This window comes from Plecotus auritus, assembly GCF_963455305.1.
Source record: "Plecotus auritus genome assembly, chromosome: 6".
NCBI lineage: Eukaryota > Metazoa > Chordata > Mammalia > Chiroptera > Vespertilionidae > Plecotus > Plecotus auritus.
Window position 1 is genome coordinate 25,711,068 of NC_137773.1, and position 22,410 is coordinate 25,733,477.

The following is a 22,410-nucleotide window of genomic DNA, read 5'->3' on the forward strand; positions in this document are numbered from 1 at the left end:
GAGGCCTTGGAGGAGGGGCGAGGGTGCAGGAGTGGGAGAGGCCTGGGGGAGCTCAGAGCAGCCATGGTTTACCCATCTGTACAGGCCCCTTTCAGTGTTAACTGCCAGTGTGGCCACACTCCCGCTGAATGTCAGCTCTGCTAGAAAACACGAGAAAGGCGGGCTCAGTTCTCACACTCTATGTGCACAAGAATCACTGGGGAGCCTGTTGACACACAAGTGCCCGGTTCCCACCCCGAAAAGGCCGAGGCGCACTCTCTAGGGCCCACGTGCAGCCCATTACGCTCCCTCGTGAGGCCACGTGCCCTGGACCAGCTGCTCTCTAAGGATCCGGCTCTGACTTTCTGGGGTTTGTGAGGACTCGGAGGTGAAGCCCGCACACGGTGTCTAGGGGAACGTGCCCAGGTCGGGGGCAGGTCACGTGCCCATGCCAGCGCGGGCAGGTCCATTTGGCTGAAGCAGCCTTGGGCCTGGCCCAGCCCCCGGATTGCTGCCGCTCAGGAGGGCGGGCCCGGTGTGAACCTGAATTTTCAAGAGACGTTGGAAGTCAGTGAGCCACGTCTTGTGTCCTGCGTCACAGGTAGGGCATTGCTCTTCCGGCTCCAGAAGCCCTGTCTGCGGGCCGGTGGCGGGCAGAGGGTTGTGGCTGGTCGCACCAGAGGAGGGAGGAGATCAGCCCTAAGTGCGGGTGTGGATGCCCCTTAAGGAATCCATGTCCTCAAGTACGGACCTCAGAGCCTGCCCTCAGCAGCTTGCCTAGCACAGAGGTGCCAGGTCCATCACAGGGCGACAGGGCGAGGGGCGCCCTTGCTAGGGACTTAGAGTTTAGTGGAGCGGGGCGGGGCAGGGGGGAGGGGGTAAGAACTCTCACGGGAGGAAATGTTTGGCTCAGACGCGAGGTGCTAGGGTTCTGCCCAGGATCCCTGGAATGTTCCTCAGGGGGGTGGATTCTCTAAGTATAAGAGACCGTGCCTGGATCACTCCATTTAAACTCAGTGGCCAGGTGCTTCCTCCCCTGCCTGGGACACCCTTTCTCCCACCCCTTTCTCTGTCTGACTCTTACTTGTCCTCCAAGACTCAGCTTAGAATGTGCTTAACCCCCATGACTAGGCCACGCTGGTCTTTTAACACCACAGCCCTGGGGGCGCCCTTATTTTAACTTCCTCACCTGACATTTCAATGGCTTGCTTCCATAAAAACATTCACGTCTAACATTGGTTAGGTGTTTGCTCTGAGCCAGCACGGTTTAAGTCACTTCTCAGTTAGCCCTCACAGCAGCCCGATGACGTTGCACTGTTACCCTCTCTATGTAAGCAAGCAAGGCCCAACGTCACACGGCCAGAGGTGGTGTATGCGGACTTGAACCCAATCTGAGTGCAACACCTGCAGCCACAGCACCCTGGGTTCATGCAGCAGAGTCCCAAGTGGGATGTGAAGGGAGGGAGTTTGAACTCGGAGGTGTGGGCGGCTATCAGTCTTGCCCTGCCACTGCCTGTGGGTACTGTCCAGCCTCGGTGTCCTCGGCGCTATAGGGGGGACAGTTATACCCGCCTTATAAGGTTGTTGGAAATCATTGCTGTGCCGGGCACATAGGCGATGTCTGAAACGTGTTGATGGGATAAATGATTGGAGGCACCAGTGAGTTAAACTTTTACTTGGAAATAACACCCTCCTGCCTCTTTCAAATCCCCATTCGACTCCACAGAGATGGGATATGGTTTGATGTTGGACATGGGTGAAGTGGGTGGGTGGAGTGGGGATGGCCAGCCTTTGGAGTTGTTTAGTTTTCAGAGAGGTAACCCTATAGAGAGAGTGGACAATGGGAAGAATATGGTTTCATTTGGAAAGCATGAATTGCATCTCTATTACACCCAAACAACCTGCTTGTCAGCCCCAATGGTTAAAAATGAACTGGATCCATTGCTACTGAGTTGGCTGGTCATGTCCTATACCTGCCACTCTGGGTGTAGACTAGATTGCTAAACTTATCCGGGTGATTTTTTTTTGGATAAAGATGAGGTGTAGGAACTCATATCATCCCATGTCTCCCTGTCCTTGTGTCTTTCTTCCATTTCTTCATGTGGGTCATTCAGTGAGGCATGGAATTGGGATGCTGATTCTGTGGGGTACACATGGGTCTGACCCAGGTCTGACATATGTGCATGATTCCTTGATAGGATTATGGTTTTGTTTTTGTCTTATTAAGAGCTGGAAAAGTCTGTGGACGATTCACTTTGTCAAGTGTGTAGGTGGGTGTGTAAGGTATGAGTTTTTATACCGGGACCTTGAAGAACTGGGAATTCTTCAAGAAGGGTAATGTTGTAAGTAGACCTGCCATTTTTAAGGGCACCCGGCATTAGCAGCAAATGCTAATTTGTGCATTAAACTTTAATTTGTGCATTAAAGTGCCTGCACTGATGGGGATGCAGTGAATGTGAAGTTTCCTGAGAATGGACGGGGTCTGACAGCTCTGCCTTAGCTCTCTGGGACGCCCTCCTGCCGTTTACAAGGCTGCCTGGGTGTCCCGCTCACTTCTGCCCCTCCTAGTGGGGTCACCTAGTTGTGCAGACTCGTCCTCCTTTCCCCACTTGCCAGGAATGTCAAGGCCAATCTCTCCTCTTTGAGATTCTTTCCTGATGCTTTTCCCCAATCCTCTCTTTCTCTCTCTTTCATCACCTCCCTGCTGTCTCTCTCTCCAGGATTTTCCTCCCCCTCCTTCTTCTCCTCCTTTTCCTCTCCAACATCCTTTGTCTAGTTCACGGGTAGGAGACCTTTTTTTTCTGCCAAGGGCCATTTGGATATTTATAACATCATTTGAGGGCCATACAAAATTATTAACTTAAAAGTTAGCCTGCTATATTTGATCAAACATTTAATTAACTCACCCTTCATGCCTCGGCAGGGCCAGACCAAATGATTTTTCGGGCCTTAAACTGCCCTCGGGCCAGACATTCCCCACCCTTGGTCTAGTCCTTTTGATAGTGGCTTTCCTCTAAGAAGTGCCCCCACTCGAGCCACGGGCTGGCATCTTCCCACGAACACGGATGCCTTATCCTTCAACCGGTGAAACAGCTCGTCTTCCCCGAAGGAGAAGGAATTAGAGAAGCTAAAGAACGTTGCAACGCAAACAGAATATCTGCCTAAACTCAAAGCCCTCCGCCTACAAGTGATTTGGAAGCTCGCTGTGTTTTCCTGGGGAGGTCAGCCTGTGGCTGGATGGCTTGTCCATAGCACCACACAGCACCACATCCACAGCTGCCTGCTTCCTGCTGCTCTCTTGTGTAAGATGGAACGTGGGAAATGGATTGAAAACCTTGTAGCAGGATAAGCATTTGATACTAGGTCAAAGAAGCAATGCCAACACTCCCACCGCTGTGCACCCCTGGGTGAAGCCCCTTTCGGGACACCATACAGATTCTACACAGAACACAGGGCAAGAGCACACACACTCCAGGCTGGGAACGGGGCGGACGGGATGGTCTCCCACTCTTTGGTCTGAGCAGTGGGCCTTGCTGTGTAGGGTCATTCTTTTGGAAGGCCCAATCTCTCCTCCCACCCAGGACAGGAGTCCCTGCCCCCACCTCTCCTTTCCCAGAGATAAAATGGGCAGAACAAGGACCCAGGCTCGAGCACCCAAAGAATGGCAGGACACCCTCAGTGGAGGCAGACTGTATTTAAATGCAATTCACCTCTTTGGGGTCTAGGAAAAGCCACCCGTAGATTCATTTGCTGGGAAACATGGTCTGTGTGGCGGAGGCGGTAGACACTGGGTTCACGGTCTTGCTGAAAGCCGACTTCCTCCGGGGGTCTGTCTGCTGTCCGGAATGGCAGCCGCTGCGGTGGGCGAATAGGATGGTCATCTCTGGGCCCAAGGGGGCGGCTTCAGGCTGGGACCCCTTAGGGGTGGCGGGATGTTCGGGCTTCCCGGAGGTGCTGTGTTTGGTGGGAGGAGGGCTGTAATTCTGAAATCTCACGGTCTTGACTTGCTGTGAGAGAAAGAACAAGGGACCCAGGTGAGGTGGGAGGCATGCTGTTATCCCTGGGACCTGGTCCATGCTGTTTCTCCACACTGGCCACGCCTCCAAGCCTCATGTACGTGTTCACTCGGGAACAGCGTGCTTCTACGATGCCTTGTGTACTCTGTTAGGAGCTGCGAACCCGAGAGTGAACACTGTTGTCCTCGACAAAAAGACAGTTATAACCACAAGCGCCAGGATGGGGGATGTATAGATGCTCAATGCAGACCAGTATGAAACTAAAGCCGGACGGCGGGTATTCAGGGAAGGCTTCCTAGAGGCAGAGCTAGTTCAATTGAGAACTGAAGATCCATTAGGAATTATCTAGAAGAAATCTGAGAAAGGGCCTGAGGCCAGAGGGTCTGGTCTATTCTAGAAAGTATCAGTTCACCTTCCCTCTCTCCTCTCCGCCTACCATGGAGGCCTGACTCAAGGCGCCCCCTTCCTGAGGCCTCCCTGCTGATTCCAGCTAGAGAGCCCCCTAGGCTGAGAAGTCCTCAGAGCAGTTTGCAAACTGGACACCTGTGGGCTGAGTTTAGCCTGCAGAATGTTTGAGAGCTGTAGGAATTTGGGAGATCGCATATGGAAATCAGTCTTTCGTATGTCTCTTTAAAAAGCAGAGATCCGGCACGCTGCGCCTGAGCCCCACTTTGGCAACAACTGATTAGCAGTCTCTCTCCATAGGGAGGTATGTCTCCTGTTGGCACAAGCTTCGCCTCTCCTTCCTTCCTGGTGATACCTGGCCTGTTACCCACCTGCCTGGTGTCCACAGGTATTAGCTTTGGTCGGTCCCTCTCTCGGGGCTTAATAACGTGTTCCGCGTACTGCTTGGGAATGATTTATTTTTTTTTTCCAGGAAATTCGATCCTAGTGTCCCGCACTGAGAATCCAGGTTTCTTCACACTAGACCTTGACCATATCTAGCAGAGGTCTGGGCACTTGGGGTTTGAAGGCTGTATCTAACAGCTTGTGGGGATGGGCAGCTGGGGCCTGGAAGATTGTGACTTACTTGAAAACTAGAATTCAGGGAAAAACCCCCACCTCCTGACATTTCCATCAGTCAGCACTAACTTTTTCCAAACGCCTTTCCCTACAAGCTTAGCGTCAGGAGCATGAGTTTGTATTAGGTCCGGATTCCACTGCAGACACTTTGCCTTTGGGTAATGTACTCTAGCTCCTTAAGCCTCCACGTCCTTATTTTAAAACGAGGATGACAATGGTAACACTACTTCCTCAGAGGGCTGTTGTGAGGATGAAATGAGATAGAACACGTGAAGCATATAGCACGGTACCTGCCAGGCCATTAGCAGGCAGTAAGTGTGTGACGAGAAGGAGCCACACCATCTTTCCAGTTCCGGGGGAATGGGTGGTGGCTGTGATGCTATGATGGTCAAGAAACTAAAAAATAATAAGCATTGCCTAACTTCTTAATGTCCACCTCCTCCATCCTCCATCCCTCCTGCTTCAAGGATGTTAACAAAATCTCTTACGTCTTCTAGTGGGAAAAGCCCTGAAGTAGAAAGGAACAGATTTGATCTCTGCCACAGAGGTCACCGTGACAGTTGTCATAATTCAGTGTGACCGTCTTCAATACCATGAACAATTATGTGTCAAGCCCTCTATAAGTGCTGTACACATCTTTACTCACGTAATCTCTACCCCAATCCTATGAGGCTGTTACTAGTATTCTTACCGCCACCATTCTACAGATTAGAAAAGAAAAAAGTCTCAGAAAGGGGAAATGTTTTGGCCAAAGTCACCAGCTAGCAAGCAGCAGAGCTGGAATTCAAATCCAGATTTCTCTGATGCCGAAGCCATGTTTTTTCCCAAGCCACCTTGTGCCTTGAAAGAAGTGTTTGAAATATTCAGAGAGGATGTGAGGATGCAGAGGGGGTTGCGTGAAAGGGTACTTCAGAGGCAGTAATTTTGATTTCTCGTCCACTAAGACTAAAATCTCAGGAGCTGGGACCCTGAGCCATGCTGGGGGTCTGAAGAGTCATGCCCCCAAGGTCAGCTCACTCCTACCTTTTCGCTGCTGTTTCTGGAGTTTTCTGGCTTCACCAGGATGGATGGTGGGGCAGATGCAGGCGGTTTGAGTGGAGGCTCGCTCTTGATGGGGATTTCCTTGCCTTCCATGATGATGGAGCTGGCGGCTGAGTGGATCCTGGTCTCACTGCCTCTGCTGATGCACGTGAGGGCAGGCTCCCCCGTGGGAGCCGGCTTGGGTCCCATCTCCGCCACCACCATCAAAGGTGAGGAGGGGACCGCCTGTGGCTGGTGGAACTGGAACTGCTGAGGCCGGACGACCATGGTGGGGCTGCGTCTGAGGGAGCCCACCACAAGGGTGGGGATCCCTGACGGGATGGGTCTCTGCAGGGATCCATCTGGGGAGTCACATGACAGAGATATCAGCAACAGGGTTCGGGGGTGGGGAGGGACGGGGTGGGGTGGGGCCGCAGGCTGGGTTGGGGCTGGTTGAGCAGTGTGTCCTGATATCCCAGAATAGTTAAGTGCTTTCTCAATCTGACCGCACGCACATTCTCTCAGGGTCTTTCAAAGGTGACTTTATTCTTTTTTTAGTGCTGTTTGCTGATGCTGGCAGTAAATAGCCGGCTAGCTGAATGTTGGGGGCGGGTGTCTGAAGGTATGTTACTCCTCTCTCTCTCTCTCTCTCCCCTTCTTCCCCCTCCCTCTTTCTCCTCCCCCCCCTCATACACACACACTCTCTCTCTCCTACTCTTCCTCCAGACCTTTAAGATGGAAAGTGAAGAAGGTAGACCTAGACACAGCTTCACAGTGAGAAGCAAACAGAGGCGTGCAGACCAAAGAGGAAACAAAAGCCAGAGAACGAGAGAAACCAAGAAGAGAAACCGAGAAACAAGAGTCAACTGAGAGGGAGCAAGAGGGGGAGGAGAGAAGGGGAGGGGACTCCGGCCAGCTACTTGCAGAACATGCTAACAAAAGCTTTAGCTAGACGGTGGTGGGATCGCTTTTAACTGGGTTTCAGGGAGGGTGGGTGGGATACTGAGAGAGAGGGTGTGCAGGCAGATGTGGCACCAGGTGGAAGCAAATCTGGAAAGGTGACTCCAGAGGGAGGTGTGTGTGGATGAGCCTGGCAGAGCCCCTGACACTGGAATCAGATCTACTCCCAGGGAGCCTGGGACAGGTCAGTCCCCTCAGTCCCCTCATTTGTAAACTGGAGCTAATAGCAGCGCACAATAGGGCTGGCGCGAGAATTGCATTTTATGATGTATGCAAAGTGTTAGGGCCGTGCCTGGGACCTACTAAATGGCCCATGTTTGTTAGACATCATTTGTGGGTCAAGGATAGCAAGGTCCACCCAGCCGGTGTGACTTAGTGTTTGAGTGTTGACCTATGAAGCAGGAGGTTTCAGTTCGATTCCCGGTCAGGGCACATGCCTGGGTTGCTGGCTGATTCCCAAGTGTGGGGCATGCAGAAGGCAGCTGATCAATGATTCTCTCTTATCATTGATGGTTCTGTCTCTCTCCCTTCCTCTCAGAAGCTAATAAAAAAAAAAAATGCAAGGCCCAGGGGTTTGGTTTTGCCCCTTCCCTAAGCTCTTGTTCTTTTTGTTAACAGAGATGATCCCCTCTCATTAAAAGCTGTTCCGCTCACATCCCCTGGAGACAGGAGATCCTCACCCCTTGGGAATATGTCCTGTAGGTTGTTGGGGAATAATCAGGAGCTCACGGCACTCGAGGGGCAGGTGGGAGAGACACCCCTGAGACGCATTGTGGCCATTTCTCCATAAGGGTCTCCAGCACTGGGAGGCACAGGTGGTGTGGGTCAGTCATTTGTGTCCCGCACAGGGGGCCCACACCAAGGCCTTGTTCTGCGCTGTGACTCCTTCAAGCCGGACGTGAACATGAGAAGCAGAATGCTTGCCACTCACATTCGGCCTTCTCAGCCGCTGCGAGCAAGCCAGTCACCATTTACAAGTCTGACCTTTCCACATAGACATTTATTTTGCCACGGTCAGCCCTGTGAGGTCACTTCTGCTGTCATTTCTCTTTGCTTCGGGGAGACTGAGAACTTGACCAGCCTTACCTCCAGAAGGGGAGAGAGAAAAAGCCTCCCGGATCTGGAAAAGTCAGAGCGGCACTGGGCAGACGTGGCCTCGGGCTCCCGGAAACGTGTGAAAAATTGGTTTTATGCTTTACCTATTTATTTTGTTGGTTTCTAACTTCCAGGAGAGCTAATGCTTTCTCATTGCACGTGCGTACAATGCAAACAGTCAAAACTCTGAGTTAATCAAGATGTGCGCAAAGGCAGGGAGGGAGCCCATGAAAGGAGTGTGAGCCGGTGGGATGCACTGCCCGACTTCTGTAAGTGATCCAGGCTGAGACTCCATGAGCACAGGCTTCGGATGGAGCAGAGATGCTCTGCTTAGTGGCAGTAGCAGTGATGAGACAGATAAAATAATCCTATATAATAAAAGCCTAAAATGCAAATCAACTGAATGGTGGAACGAACAGCAGAACGACTGGTAGCTATGATGCGCACTGACCACCAGGGGGCAGATGCTCAATGCAGGAGCTGCCCCCAGCCCGCAGGCCCCAGGCCAGCCAAGGCGGGTGCCAGTGGTGGCCCCCGATTGCCCCGCTGGTTGCCCCACAGATCGGCCCTGATCGCTGGCCAGGCCTCGGGACCCTACCGTGTGTGAATTTTGTGCACCAGGCCTCTAGTAATACTATAAAATAATATTTCTTGAGAGCTTATTACAGGCCAGGTGCTGTGCCATCCACCTTATGTGGATTATTTTATTAAATCCATACAGTAACACTGATGAGGTCGGTACTGTTTTTATTTCCATTTCCCCCATTTATTTCCATTTTACAAATGAGAGAACTGAAGACTGAAGAGATCAGTAACTGGCCCAAGGCTGTTATGGTGGGATCAATTATTGTGTGTGTGTGTGAATAAGATGGAGGTACTGGAGGGAGAAGCAGAGAGGACAGTCAGTGGAACTGGGAGGCAGGCGTGGTGGCACTGAGGTCCAGCAGGTGACCAGATGAAAGCACTGGGAGTGGGGGAGCTAAGATATGAAGTTTCTGGGACATTTTCCTGTGTGGCATATTGTCTCACTGTTTTGCTCTGACTATTCAGTCTTATTGCATCTTCACATTGAATCATTTTTTAAAAAAAGATGCAGAGTCCAGCTCAAATCAGAGGACGCAGAATGAATCCAGTTTACTTTCCTTGGCTCATTGTCTCCTTCTAGGAAGGTGTATAAATAAATAACAGAATCTTGCTGTTTTGTAGGGTTTCAAATACTTTATAAAATCCCTGAAAAGGAGGCCTTATGTAGAAGGTCAATGTGTTACAGTTGTCGGCAAACCATGGCTCGCGAGCCACATGCGGCTCTTTGGCTCCTTGAGTGTGGCTCTTCCACAAAATACCACAGCCTGGGCGAGTCTATTTTGAAGAAGTGGCGTTAGAAGAAGTTTAAGTTTAAAAAATTTGGCTCTCAAAAGAAATTTCAATTGTTGTACTGTTGATATTTGGCTCTGTTGACTAATGAGTTTGCCGACCACTGTGTTAGGAGATAAAAACATGGCTTTTAAGAGGAAAGCTCTATATCACTGCCATGTGTGCAGGTGGCTGTTAGATGGGTGAAAATAAAAGCCAGGTGCAGGACAGTGAAGTGAGTATGATGACAAGGAACAGAAGTACATGGAAGAGAATTTGCGACTGGAAGTTAAGGATATGAAGGAGACTTACTTTTATACAATATAATTCTTTTTTTCTTTAACCTCATGCATATATTAGTTAAATAACAAAATGGGATTCAGGGGCTCTTAGCATTGCCTTCTTAACTTTCTTTTCCTTCTGACACCCCTGCGGGGTTCCCTGGAACATAATTTGAGAAGCACTGCTCCAGCAAGTGCTTTGGATGTTCCCTCTTAATGAAAGCCAGCATCCACCTTGGCTGTGTTCTAACTACAGGTTGGCACTCAGGGCTGCCAGCATCCCAGTCAGTCAACAGGCATGTATGAAGTGACCGGAGGGCAGTGACCTTGAGTTGATCATCCAGTAGAACAGCTCAGTATTTGGGAATCATAAAAAAACCCTCCACAGAGGCTTGTTTTAAAGCCAAGATCCTTGTTTTTTCAGGAAGCACTCTGTCCACCTCGGTTAATACCCCACCCCGCCAGTCACTTAGCTCTAGGCACGTACCTCTCTGCCACCACTTACTCTTTCTCATACTGCTCCGCCCTTTCCGGAGAGTGCTCTGTCCTGAAGTGCCCAGGCTGGCTGTGCTCCGCACGGGGTTGACTATGGCCGTGGGCACAAAGACGGACTTGAAGGGGCGGCTTTGTCGGGGATCACCTTCTGAAATGCTGCCTTGGGAGGACACAGAGGAGGTCGACAATGTCCATGTGGCATAGAGACCAGGGCTCCGGGAGTCTGGAAAACTAGATGTCTTTCTGGGTGTGGAAATTGTTTTCAAAAGAAACAGAAAGCAAATGATCAGTCAAGAGTCCTGTTTTAAAAACCTACCAGCTCCCCTGATGTGGCTCTTCCTCGCCCTCTTTCTACCCATAAATACGCTTTTTGTCAATGACGTGGGCTTAATCACGTAGCCTCATCCTACACTTGCTGACTGTGAATGCTGAGGGAGGCAGAGGCTCTCATAAGGGTCCTTTATGTGTTCACCTGGCTTTGTCCATTCAGGGACTTTTCCACTCGATTCTAAGCTCTCTGAAGGCAGAGATTTTTTTTTTTAATATATTTTATTGATTTTTTACAGAGAGGAAGGGAGAGGGATAGAGAGTTAGAAACATCGATGAGAGAGAAACATCGATCAGCTGCCTCCTGCACACCCCCTACTGGGGACATGCCCGCAACCGAGGTACATGCCCTTGACCGGAATCGAACCTGGGACCCTTCAGTCCGCAGGCTGACGCTCTACCACTGAGCCAAACCGGTTTCGGCTGAAGGCAGAGATTTTATATGACTTATGGGTCCTGCAGACCTTAATTATGAATAAACTAGTAGCCCTGCACACGAACCCGTGCACCAGTAGCTCACCAGTAGCTCGCTGCCACTCTCCAGTAGCTCTCTGTCCGCTGCCCCGCCCTCCTGTAGCTCCCCCCACCTCCCACCCCCCTCTCATAGCTTGCTGCCCTGCCCCCCTCCTGTAGCTCTCCGCCTCACACTTGTAGCTCGCTGCCCCACCCTCCTGTTGATCTGTGATCAGGTCGTTAGGGGTCGTAACGACCATTTGCATATTACATCTTTATTATATAGGATGTTTGCTGAATGGCTGCCATGATGCTTTTAGCCCTGATGCCAGTCATTCTGGCTAACACATATTGAGCTCTTACTGTATGCCAGGCAATAGCCAAGTGCTTTGCCCACATGATCTCATGGATTCTTCACAAGAGCCCTCTGAGGCAGGTTATTATGAGTGCTGCTATTTTATGGAAAAAAAAAAAAAAAGGAGATTTAGAGGTACTTGCCCAAGCAACTACTACTCTACCACTGAGCGACATCACCTGCGCTCTCACCACTGCATACACTCCCTTGGGGCTAGTTAGAGCATTCATCCTTTGGTAGCAGGGAAAACCTGCATCCTGCTTGAAAGAAACTAAGTAAAGCAGTGGGTAAGCCCTACATGTGCCACCATAAGACACTAATTCTTCAGGCTTGGGGTCTGATTTTTAATGCTAGTATTCAAATTTTGTAAAACAGCAAGCAACTCCTGCTCCATTGTTCCCAGCCCGCAAGTCCCTGAACCCCGTGGGGAATGGCTGTCAATCTACATGCCCTTCTTACCCTTGTACCAATCCTCCCCCAACATCACAGCCTCTCCTAAGCAGCCCATCCATCACCTTGTCACTCTGTTGATGAAATAACCTCGGCTAATTACCTGGGAATAACCAACTTGACCATGGCCCCTGGCACAGAGATGCCCTCCTCCCTCCTAGTTTCCTGCCTGTCAATGCTTCCAGGTTTCTCTTTGGGTAATTTCCTCCTTTTCTCTCCTTTTGCTTAAAAGTGATAGGTAGTTTAATAATGTTGTACAAAGATGAATAAGGCATCATTTAATGTAGCCAATCCTGCCCAAGACACATATGCAGCCCGATGCGCGCCAGGAGCTGATGCCTGCAGCCAGGAGACTTTGTCCATAGCCATCAACCTGCCTCTGGTCCCTGGTGACGTGATCTTTGCAGGGGAGTGGGCTGCCCACCAGGAGGAGCCCACACTACATTGGAGGTGATGGCTGCTGGAGGAGAGAGACCCCCAGTACTAGCTTCCATGACATAGTCTGCATCTGCCTGTCTTTTCTTTTCTTTTTTAATAGTCAACAGGCTATTTTTAGAGAGAGAGAGGAAGGGAGAAGAGAGGAACATCGATGTGAGAGTGTAACATCAGTCAACTGCCTCCTGCACACACCCCCATAGAGATCGAGCCCACAACCTGGGCACATGCCCTGAATGGGAATCGAATCAGCAGTTCCTTGGTGCATGGGACAACGCCCAACCAACTGAGCCACACTGGCCAGGGCATGCATCTGCCTGTCTTTTGAATCAAAGCTTTAAGGTGCTACGCTGCAAAATGGATTGAAAACAGGAGAGAATGCTTCCAGAACTGTTTCCAGCAGCAGCAGCAGCAGCAGCAGCAGCAAGGAATTAGGCCCCAGACAGCTTTCTTCCACCAGTCCTGTCTTTAAACAGACTGACATTCGACCTCCTTTTTCTAGCCCAGCACTAGGCTGAATCCAGAAACTCCTAAGTCCCAAGTCCTTCATTTAAAAAGGGGCCCCTCTGTGTCTTAGCTCAGCACTTCTCTAGCACTTTCTTCTGACATCAGAGCACTTTGCACACATATATTAATCAATCCCCATGACACCCCAGGCCTGCAGACATCATGATGCCTGTTTTCTAGCTGGAGAGACTGAGGGACATTGGGGCGTGAGTGCAAGGAGCACATGTTGCCTCTGGTTTGCTCCACTGTGCTGCTTTGAATGTGCAGGTCCTGTGTCCTCTCTTCTATCCATGACATGAGCCCTTAAGAACTTGCTGAATATTTGAAAGGGGTATGGACCTTGACAATTTTTATGTAGTTCTGTGTAGGAAGTTAAAGGGAAATGAGTGCTGGCCCATGAGTCACTGGGAGGGCACATGTATTGAGCAAAGTTTGCAAGAAAAATATCCTGGCTAACTGGACAGAAGGGAATTTATGGGGAGGACGGGAGGGTGTGGAAAAGCTTGGAAACAGGTCTAAGGGAGGTTGCTGAGGAATCTGAGGTGGGAAGGGTCTGATCAGACGCTACTGTTTATGTTTTCACCATGTGTGGTCTTCAGTTTTGCCCACATTATTTCCTCCGTTGTCCAGGTTTCCAAGTCCCAAGAGAAAGCATCAGGTTGGCTGAGCCTGTCCCTTCGCTGTGGTGATGGGTTGAGGAAGGGGAGGAGGAGGGAGTTGTTAATTTCTTCAGTCTCTGAAAAGGGAGGGAACTTCTGCCTCCCATCAAGACTGTGCAGGAAGGAGGAAACTCAAAGGGGTGTTGGTGCTGTTGAGAAGGGGTTTGTGTGAAAATGAGACAAATGCTCTGAACCACCTGAGCCAGTGATGCCTCCAGGAACTGGGTAAACAGTTCATGGTGGCAGAGCTTTAGTTGTGCTCAACACAGGACAGGCTGGACACCACCTCGCACAGAGGGCTGGAGCTCTGCGTGGCACAGCAGCCTTTCCCTCTCTTGGTAATGAAGGCTCACTTGGTGAATCTTCAACCAAAAACCTGGCATTTTGGTCAACTCTGGTCTATGCGTAGTTGGTCCCGAAACTGGCTGGCTCAGTCCATTAGGGGATGGCGCTAATGAGAACAATGGTTCAAATGGTCAGGGCGCACCTCACACCTTCAAGCCCTGCCTATTGGTAAAAGGGGGCACCACCCACCAAGGGGGCTGGTGCCTGTGCAGAGCCACTACTGCAAATAGAAAACAATGGAGGTGAGGGAACTTCACACACACAGAACCAAAGAGCAGGAACACGAGTGTCCAACCCACTCAGTTCCAACACAACCTGTTTAAAGTAGCAGAAACTCAGCTGACAAAGGACAGCATCATCCAGCCCTAAGGAGGGGGAGGAACTAAACTTCCCACAGTGGAAAGGGTGGTTAAGAATAAGGGTGAGCTGCCCCCAGATAGACAAATGGACAAATGTCATGCACGTCCAAGACGAGTGGGGACGGGAACGTTCTCTGTGTCAGGGGGGCCATAGGAAAACGTGTCCACACAGAGAGCATTGACCCTCTGTCACCTCAGGAGAATGTATTGTGGCAGGGACTTGTCTCGGAAATGCCAGTTCTCTAGAAGCAAAATCACCCATCGACCTATGTAGCACCTCAGTATATGAGAATGTTCAGATGTCTGTGAGCTGGGGTGGGGAGATGGACTGGGTGGCAGTCTAGTGTTGAGACTCTATCCATGCCTGACATGCAGCCAGATTGAAGGGCATGAGTCTAGAATTCTAGATGCTCTTGATGTGCCCAAGACCACACAGGAGAACAGCCAGGGAGGAGAGAAAGAGAAGCTGAAGCTCTGAAACACACTGGAATGGAATTCTATGATTATTGGAGTTAGGGTGACCACATGTCCAATTTTTCCAGGAGAGTCTCTTTACACCTGCTGTATTAAGAGTGTCCCTCTCTCAGAAGAAGAAGAAAAAGATAAAAAATATGAACCATAAAATAGCAGTAAATACATATCTATCAACAAATGAATCTAAAAATAAACGAATAAGAAATCTAATGAACAGAATAAACCGGTGAATAAAATAGAATCAGAGGCATGGAAATGGAGCAGGCTGATGATTCTCAGAGGGAAAGAGGGTGGGTGGCCAGGATGAGATTAAATAAAGATCTTAAATGCATGTATGCATTACCTATGGACACAGACAATAAGGTGGCGAAGGCCTGGGGAGGGGCGGGGACCAGGTGAAGGGGGACGATGGGGGGAAAAAAGAGAGACATCTGCAATACTCTCAACAATAAAGATTTTAAAAAAAGAGTGTCCCTCTCTTCTCTTAAAAGTGTCCTATTTTGGATGATAAATTATATGGTCACTTTTTTTTAAAGTATGTTTTTTTAATTGATTTCAGAGAGGAAGGGAGAGGGAGAGAGAAACATTATTGATGAGAGAAAAATCATTGATCAGCTGCCTACTGCACGGCCCCTACTGGGGATCGAGTATGAAACCCAGGCATGTGCCCTGACAGGGAATCAAACTATGACCTCCTGGTTCATGGGTCAAAGCTCAACCACTGAGCCACACTGACTGGGCATGGTCACTCCTATTCTATCAATTCTTCCATGGCATAACCGAGACTTTGGGCTAAGGCCTGGTGCCTAAGCAAATGCCCTAGTAGTACACACGTGGCCCTAGAGATTCACGGAAGAAACTGTTCATGAGTTAGGGTAGGTGTCCTCCTAGCTCCTCATTGTCGCTTCTAGACCATTCTCCCACCCTCCTCTGTATCTCCGAGCTCTGACATATTATCGGACCCTCCCGTCTTGTTGCAATCGTCATTTCTCCTCAGGTCTCTCCTCTCATTCCTGGAAGATTTCAGCTCCAGGCTCACTGCCCTTCTCTCCACTATTCTGATCCTAGCATGGTGATTTCATCTAGAGTTAGGGCTTTAAATGCCATCTCAAGCCTGGACTTCTTCCTTAAATGCTAGACTTGCTTACGTAACCAGATCTTTATGAGGATTACTAACAGACATTGAGACTTAATCTGCTGCAAACAAAGCTTTCGCTTCCCTTCCGTCCCCCAAAACCTGTTCCTGTTTTGGTTTTCACCTCCATAGCAATAAAAGGCAACTCCATCCTACAGTGACTCAAGGCACAGAACTTGGACTCACCTCAAATCCTCTATTCTTTCACACCCGATATTGGATCTGTCAGAAAATCTGGGGTATAGCCAGAATCTAATCAATCTCCCTCCCTCCATGGCTCACACCCTGGTTCAATGCACCATCCCTCTCCCCTTGATTATGATAATATTCCCTTAGTCTCTTTGCTTCAAACTTTTTGTCTCAACAGTTTATTCCAAAGCCAGCAACTAGAGGAATTCCAGTTCAAACTCATGTTAGATCATGTCATTCTTCTGCTCAAACCCCTGCAATAGGGTTAAAGTCAAATTCATTATGACCTAGGAAATGCTCTATGATCTGACCCCCTGTTACCATTCTGACCTCATCTCCTACTAACCTACCCCTCACTGGATTTAATCCAGGCCTCTTGGCCTTCACGTCAGATACATTCCTACCCTAGGGCCTTTGTTCAGGAATTTGCTGTTCCTTTGGCCTGGAATACACTTTCTTTGGTGATCCACATGGCTCCCCTCCTCATTTCCTCATTCTTCCTTCTTCTCAGTAAGGCCATCCCTGACCAACCTGTTAGAACCTTAATCACCTCCACACGAATTCTATTCCCCTTTCCTGATTTATTTTTCTTCTTAGCCCTTAGCATTAACATACCATACATATTTACTTATACATCTTGTTTTTTGGTCTGTCTGTTCCACTAGTATGTAATCTCCTGTGGGCAGGGATTTGGTGTATTTTGTTCACTGGTGTTTCTCCAGTGTCTAGAAAGGTGACCAACACATGTCAGTGGTCAGTGCTCAATAAATATTGGTTGAATAAATGAATTAAAGCATCAATTATAGACATCCTTACTTTGCTTTTGGAGATTTTGCCACTTTCTAACAAATTCCAAGAACCTTCCTCTGAAAGATAACTAGGATCTTCTGCCCCAACTTTCTGCCAATCTTTTTACACAAGCCTGGACCTAAGGGAACCCAGACTTTGCCTGCACTCTTCCTAGAAAGGGGGTCCACCACTTCACCTGCTAGCCTGATAAGCAGCCTTTCGTTGAACCACAACCTCCCACTGGTTCACTGCCCCCTCGTGGAATAAGTCTGTTTCCTGGTGGACACAGTCTACGATGGTCCCTCTGACCCTTCTTTGTACGTCTTACACAATAGCCCTTACTTATCAGTTTCTCCTCTGACGAGGTTTTGTCTGCTTACCATCCTTGCTGCCCTCCTCCGGACTCAGTGCCTCGCCTACATGAAGGTCCCCCCCGAACTGAACATATGACTCCAGGAGTGAGCCCCAGAGCGTACCATGAGATCATCATTTTCCTTGGGATTATGACTCTCTGGCATGTCATAAAGACAGCATTTGTTGTGGTGATGGCCTCACTGCCTTGGCTTTGCCTGAGCTGGTGGGGGTACAGGTAGGAGGAGGCATGGGTAGTTTGGGAGTTTGTGTGCATTGTGGTTGTGGTGGGAGATGGCTAGACAAACTGTGGGCCAGGGAAATCAACAGGTATGGCAGAGATGACAAAGGTTGAAACAAGTTATTTTGGAAGAAGACCTGCAGGGTAACCAACATGTGACCTGGGGCCTGGATGGACAGGGAGTAGTCTGAATTCACAGAAACTCTGCTTATGGCCCAACTTCTGAGAAGGTTCCTGAGGTACTCTGGGTGGTCATCCTACCATCACATTTCTCCATTCTGCCACTAGATGGAGTGTTGAGGTGGAGGATGTGAAGTGGGATTTTTGGCATTTGTACAGAAAACCTGAAATCTAGATCCTGGGCAGGTTGCTTAACTCTGTACATCAGTTTCCTCATTTGTAAAAGAATATATACCTTAAAGGGTTCCTGGGCATAGCTAATGAGTTAAAAAATGCAAAAGTGCTTGTAAACTGTGGAGAACTATAAAAAAGACAACTATTACCCAGCTGGTGTGGCTCAATGGTTGAGTGTTGACCTATGAATCAGGTCACGGTTTGATTCTCGGTCAGGGCCCATGCCCAGGTTCGATCCCCAGTGTGGGGCGTGCAGGAGGCAGCCGATCAATGATTCTCTCTCATCATTGATGTTTCTATCTCTCTCACCCTCTCTCTTCCTCTCTGAAATCAATAATAATATATTTAAAAATAAAAATAAAAAAGACAACTATTTTAACTATATGCATGTTTTTAAAATTAAAGTGTTAGGAGGGTAAAAGCTGTTTCTTGTGTTTCTTGGCCTGCACTCAGTAAGAGCATCGAGTTGTTCAACAATTCAACCATCCCCAGATGGCCCCATTCCAGAAGACCCCTCCCCCGGGTGCCTGGGATTGGAGGGTACGCACCTGAAAATGGGGATGACGTAGTTGTTGGGGAAGATGCCCACTCGCCCTGTGACCAAGGAGACGCCCTTGAGCCAGCCGTCCTGGTACTTCCCCAGGACCCTGATGCCTTCTCCTCTCTGCAGGTCCAGCTCATCGGGTCCGTGGGCAGAGTAGGAGTGCAGGGCTACAAACCTGGGGGACACAGGGCACTGGTGAAGGACAAAGGGGTACACCTCTAGGGGAGGGCAGGGGAGCGGCGAAGGGCGAAGGGAGATGGAACATTCAGCCCAGTGGTTAGTGATAACAACCTTGCAAAACTGAAACCTCAATATGTAAGGCAGATAAAGATGGCAGAGAACCTGGTCGAAACAGCCGAGGGGGCCCGATCCCTGCCCTCTCCATGTCCCCCCACCTCCGCAGAATGTCACACAACTGCAAGTCACTAGTTTAGGCTACACCAGCATTTTGACAATGGGACACTGGCCTACAGTGGAGAAAGGAGCTGGTGACCAGAAATTAGTGGCAGCGGGTCTCAGCCCCAGATGTGATGGCTCTACCGAGGCTGCTCTCTCAGTCTGCTTAGAGGGTTGTCCAAGAACACACGTGCAGCCAGCAGGCTCAGGGAAATGAGAGGTCGGCTGGAAGCCTCGACCCACTCCCTCTCCTGAGAGTAGAAACCTTTTGCCCCCAGGACCTAGTTTAACATAGGCAGGGAAGTGGGCACTGGGCGGGGGTGGGGCAGGGTTAGCTCTAGTTCCTTGGCGCACAGCGGAATGCTGGCTGCATGGTGGGATGGAGGGGAATGGGCTTAGTATGGTGAAAATGCCCTCGGGTTAGAGCAGTGATTTTCCACTGTGAAGTCCACACAGGGGTCGGGTAGGTCACATCCAGGTGAGTCGGGGATGAAGACACGGGAATAGTGAGGCCATGGAATGAGAATACCTGCTGACTAAAGGCATTAGAAAATAGCCCCACTTGGCATGCCAGCTTCAGGGGCTACCAGTGTATGGCCCTCAGGCTAGACCTTAGCAAGTCCTTCTAGATTCTAAGGACTGTGAGACGCTGGAAGATTTTATGAAATGGGCTGGGCATGGAGTGTTCTCATCTGCAAGTTCTTCCCCCTAGAAAATGCTACTTTTTTTTTTCTGATTACTAAAGCAACATCTATTTATAACCCAACATGAATCTAAAGGAAGACAATAGAAATTGCTCAATACTCAATTTCCCAACAATGTTCTGGTATATAACCTTCTAGTCTCTTTCTACTTTGTGAAATAATGAGCTAGGATGATGTGCTTTGCTAATGTGTATTTTTCACCATTATTTCCATTGGCGATTTTAAAGGGAGGGGAGCCGTTGACTCTCTGGATGGGAAGGCTTTGGAGTGCTCAATGGCAGAGGAATGGCTAAGATGATCCCTCTGCACCAGGACCGGGTGGAGGGCTGAGCTTTTTACTCACATGTTAGCTGAGAGGTGTTGCTGGGAGCCAGGCAGACTGACGATGGCCATGGAATGTCCTGGGGAAGCAGGAGTGGCGTGATACATGACCTATACAGGCAGAAAAGATAGCTATGCTGAGTCAGTGAGTGACACAAGCCAGGCCTACAGCAGAGCTGCTACAGAAAGGCCTGATGCAGCTGGAAAGCAAGAGTCATGCCCAGCGCTACCATCATGGGCCCTCCCCTGCCGGTGTGGTCACCCCTAACTGTCCTCCCCAGGGTGGGAATACATCAGTTTATGTCCTGGGGAGGTGGGGGGATGGGAGGTGGCTTGCCAAGGCTGCATTCCAAGATTACTCAGGTAAGACCGAGAATGAAGACCAGTTGGATTGACAGTCAACAGGGCATAGCCAGACTCCTGGATCCGTCCCACTGGCCCCTCCCGACCCATCTCTCAGTGTATGCACCTCCCTTTCTCTATGAAAACCTGCTCTCAGAATATGATACAATGGCTAATATTGATTGAGAACTTAACACTTGCCAGGCACTTTGAAGTGCTCTACAAGCAAAAGTCATCTCTATTAAAGGTACTGTTATCCCCATTTTTGGATAAGGAACTAAGAGAAGGAAAGGTCACCCAACTAGTATGAAACAAAATGTAAAACCAGGTCGCCTAGGTCCCCCCCTCTCATCCCCACCTCCCAGCTTCTCTAGTGACTTATGGAAGATGAATCTGAACCCTTTTCACATTTTTTTTTTCCAGGACAAAGAGGGAGCAACAAAGGTATAAGCTCCTGGAAACTGTCTGCTCTCCTGGGACCTTGCCTGTTATCTAACCGACTACTTTGCCTAGTTCCTTCTTGGCATGTATCACAGACTGTGATCGTTTCCTTATTTACTAACCATCCCTCCACTAGACTCTAAGTTCCATGAGGCAGGGACTGCGTCTTGTTTATCACTATATTTCTTTATGTGCTCAATATATTGTTGTGGCTTAAAGAACAAGTGAATGAAAGTTTTCCTACCAAGGACTAATGAAACCTCGTCCATCTCCATGCCATCCAGAGTAAATACATTCAATCTGTCTCAGTTACCCACTCATAAGTGATGGTAACTATGTATGTGTGCCCTTTTAGGACTCTGGTTTTGAAGGCTAATGTTGAGTCTGAGTGTTTGGGCAGGTGTGAATGCCTCACTGAGTGCATCTGTCTCCGGCTCTCTGTGCAAGTGTGTATGTTTGTTCAGAATCCATGACAGTTGTAGTGGATGTGTGATGGCATTGGTCTATTGTATGTCTGATTATGTTCATATATGTGGGTCTATAAGTTGATATGCACATATGCCATGTGTGATTATATGTATGTACTAGAGGCCCGGTGCACAAAATTCATGCATGGGGGGGGGTGTCCCTCAGCCCAGCCTGCACCCTCTCCAATCTGGGACCCCTCGAGGGATGTCCTACCAGGGTCAGGCCTAAACGGGCAGTCGGACATCCCTTTCACAATCCAGGACTGCTGGCTCCCAACTGCTCGCCTGCTTGCCTGCCTGATTGCCCCTAACCGCTTCTGCCTGCCAGCCTGATTACCCCCGAACCACTCCCCTGCCAGCCTGATTGACGCCTAACTGCCCTCCCCTGCCAGCCCAATTGCCCCTAACTTCCCTCCCCTGCCGGTGTGGTCACCCCTAACTGTCCTCCCCAGGTGGCCAGGTTGCCCCTAACTGCCCTTCCCTGCGGGCCTGGTCACCCCTAACTGTCGTCCCCTGCAGGCCTGGTTGCCCCCAACTGCCCTCCCTTGAAGGCCTGGTCCCTCCCAACTGTCCTCCCCCTCCATCTGGTGGCAGCCATCTTGTGTCCACGTAGGGGCAGCCATCTTGTGTGTTGGAGTGATGGTCAATTTGCATATTACTCTTTTATTAGATAGGATGGTTGTATATATGACTGCAAATGTCTATCTGGGATTCTGTGTGCTTATGTATGAACTTTAGAGGTGTGTGCAGGCATGTATGACTATAGTTGTGTGTGTGTGTGTGTGTGTGTGTGTTGATGGTTGTGTAAATGTATGTGTGATTGTGACATTATTAAAATCCAGTTATAAGATCAGAAACCATTCTAGTCAGATAATAACCAGTGTTTGTGGTAATGTAGAGAGACTGAAACTCTTATACAGTGCTGATGGGAATGTAAAAGTCTGGCAGTTCCTCAAATGATTAAACATAGAATTACCATATTACCCAGTATGTCCACTCCCAGTACATATCCAAGGTCACACAAAAATTTGTACACAGATGTTACAGCAGCATTATTCATAACAGCCAAAAGGTGGCAATAACCCAAATGTCCATAGACTGACGAATAAATATACAATTTGTGGTATATCCATGCAATGGAATATTACTCAGCCATAAGAACAAAGTATTGATACAGGCTAGAACATGGCTAAACCCTGAACACATTTTGCTAAAAGAAGCCAGATGCAAAAAGACTATATTACATGATTCCATTTACATGAAATGTCCAGAATAGGCAAGTCTATGGAACTAGAAAGTAGATTAGAGGTTTTTAGGGGCTGGGGGACAGAGGTAGATATGGGGGTGATAGTTAATGGGTGTGAGAGTTAAAGGGTACAAGGTCTCTCTTTGCAGTGATGAGATGTAAAATTGCAGTAGCAATGGCTGCAAATATCTGTGGATATATAAAAAAGCCACGGAATTGTATACCTTAAAAAGGTGGATTGTATGGTATGTGAATTGTATCTCAGAAAAAGTCTTTAAAAAAAAGGATTCCATGGTCACACATC

General features: G+C 49.1%; 2 protein-coding genes across 12 annotated transcripts in view; one reads left to right on the plus strand and one right to left on the minus strand.

Moving 5' to 3' along the window:
- Positions 1-22,410, minus strand: part of SH3RF2 (SH3 domain containing ring finger 2) — a 116,520-nt gene that overhangs the window by 10,796 nt on the left and 83,314 nt on the right. For 4 of the 10 annotated variants that reach the window (XM_080673038.1, XM_080673039.1, XM_080673037.1 and 1 more), the window contains 5 exons: positions 19,633-19,721; positions 18,194-18,364; positions 10,233-10,465; positions 6,042-6,400; positions 3,690-3,986 (listed from right to left, as the gene is read on the minus strand). In XM_080673038.1, the coding sequence (XP_080529164.1) occupies positions 3,723-3,986; positions 6,042-6,400; positions 10,233-10,465; positions 18,194-18,364; positions 19,633-19,721 (1,116 nt within the window). In that variant the 3' untranslated portion in view covers positions 3,690-3,722. Of the gene's footprint in view, positions 1-1,638; positions 1,802-2,012; positions 3,987-6,041; positions 6,401-10,214; positions 10,466-18,193; positions 18,365-19,632; positions 19,722-22,410 lie in introns of those variants that run through there. The other 6 variants (XM_080673040.1, XM_080673041.1, XM_080673036.1 and 3 more) reach the window with 4 other exon arrangements.
- The window catches only part of GRXCR2 (glutaredoxin and cysteine rich domain containing 2), a 160,415-nt gene that overhangs the window by 2,436 nt on the left and 135,569 nt on the right, over positions 1-22,410 (plus strand). The gene's annotated exons all lie outside the window — the stretch shown is intronic.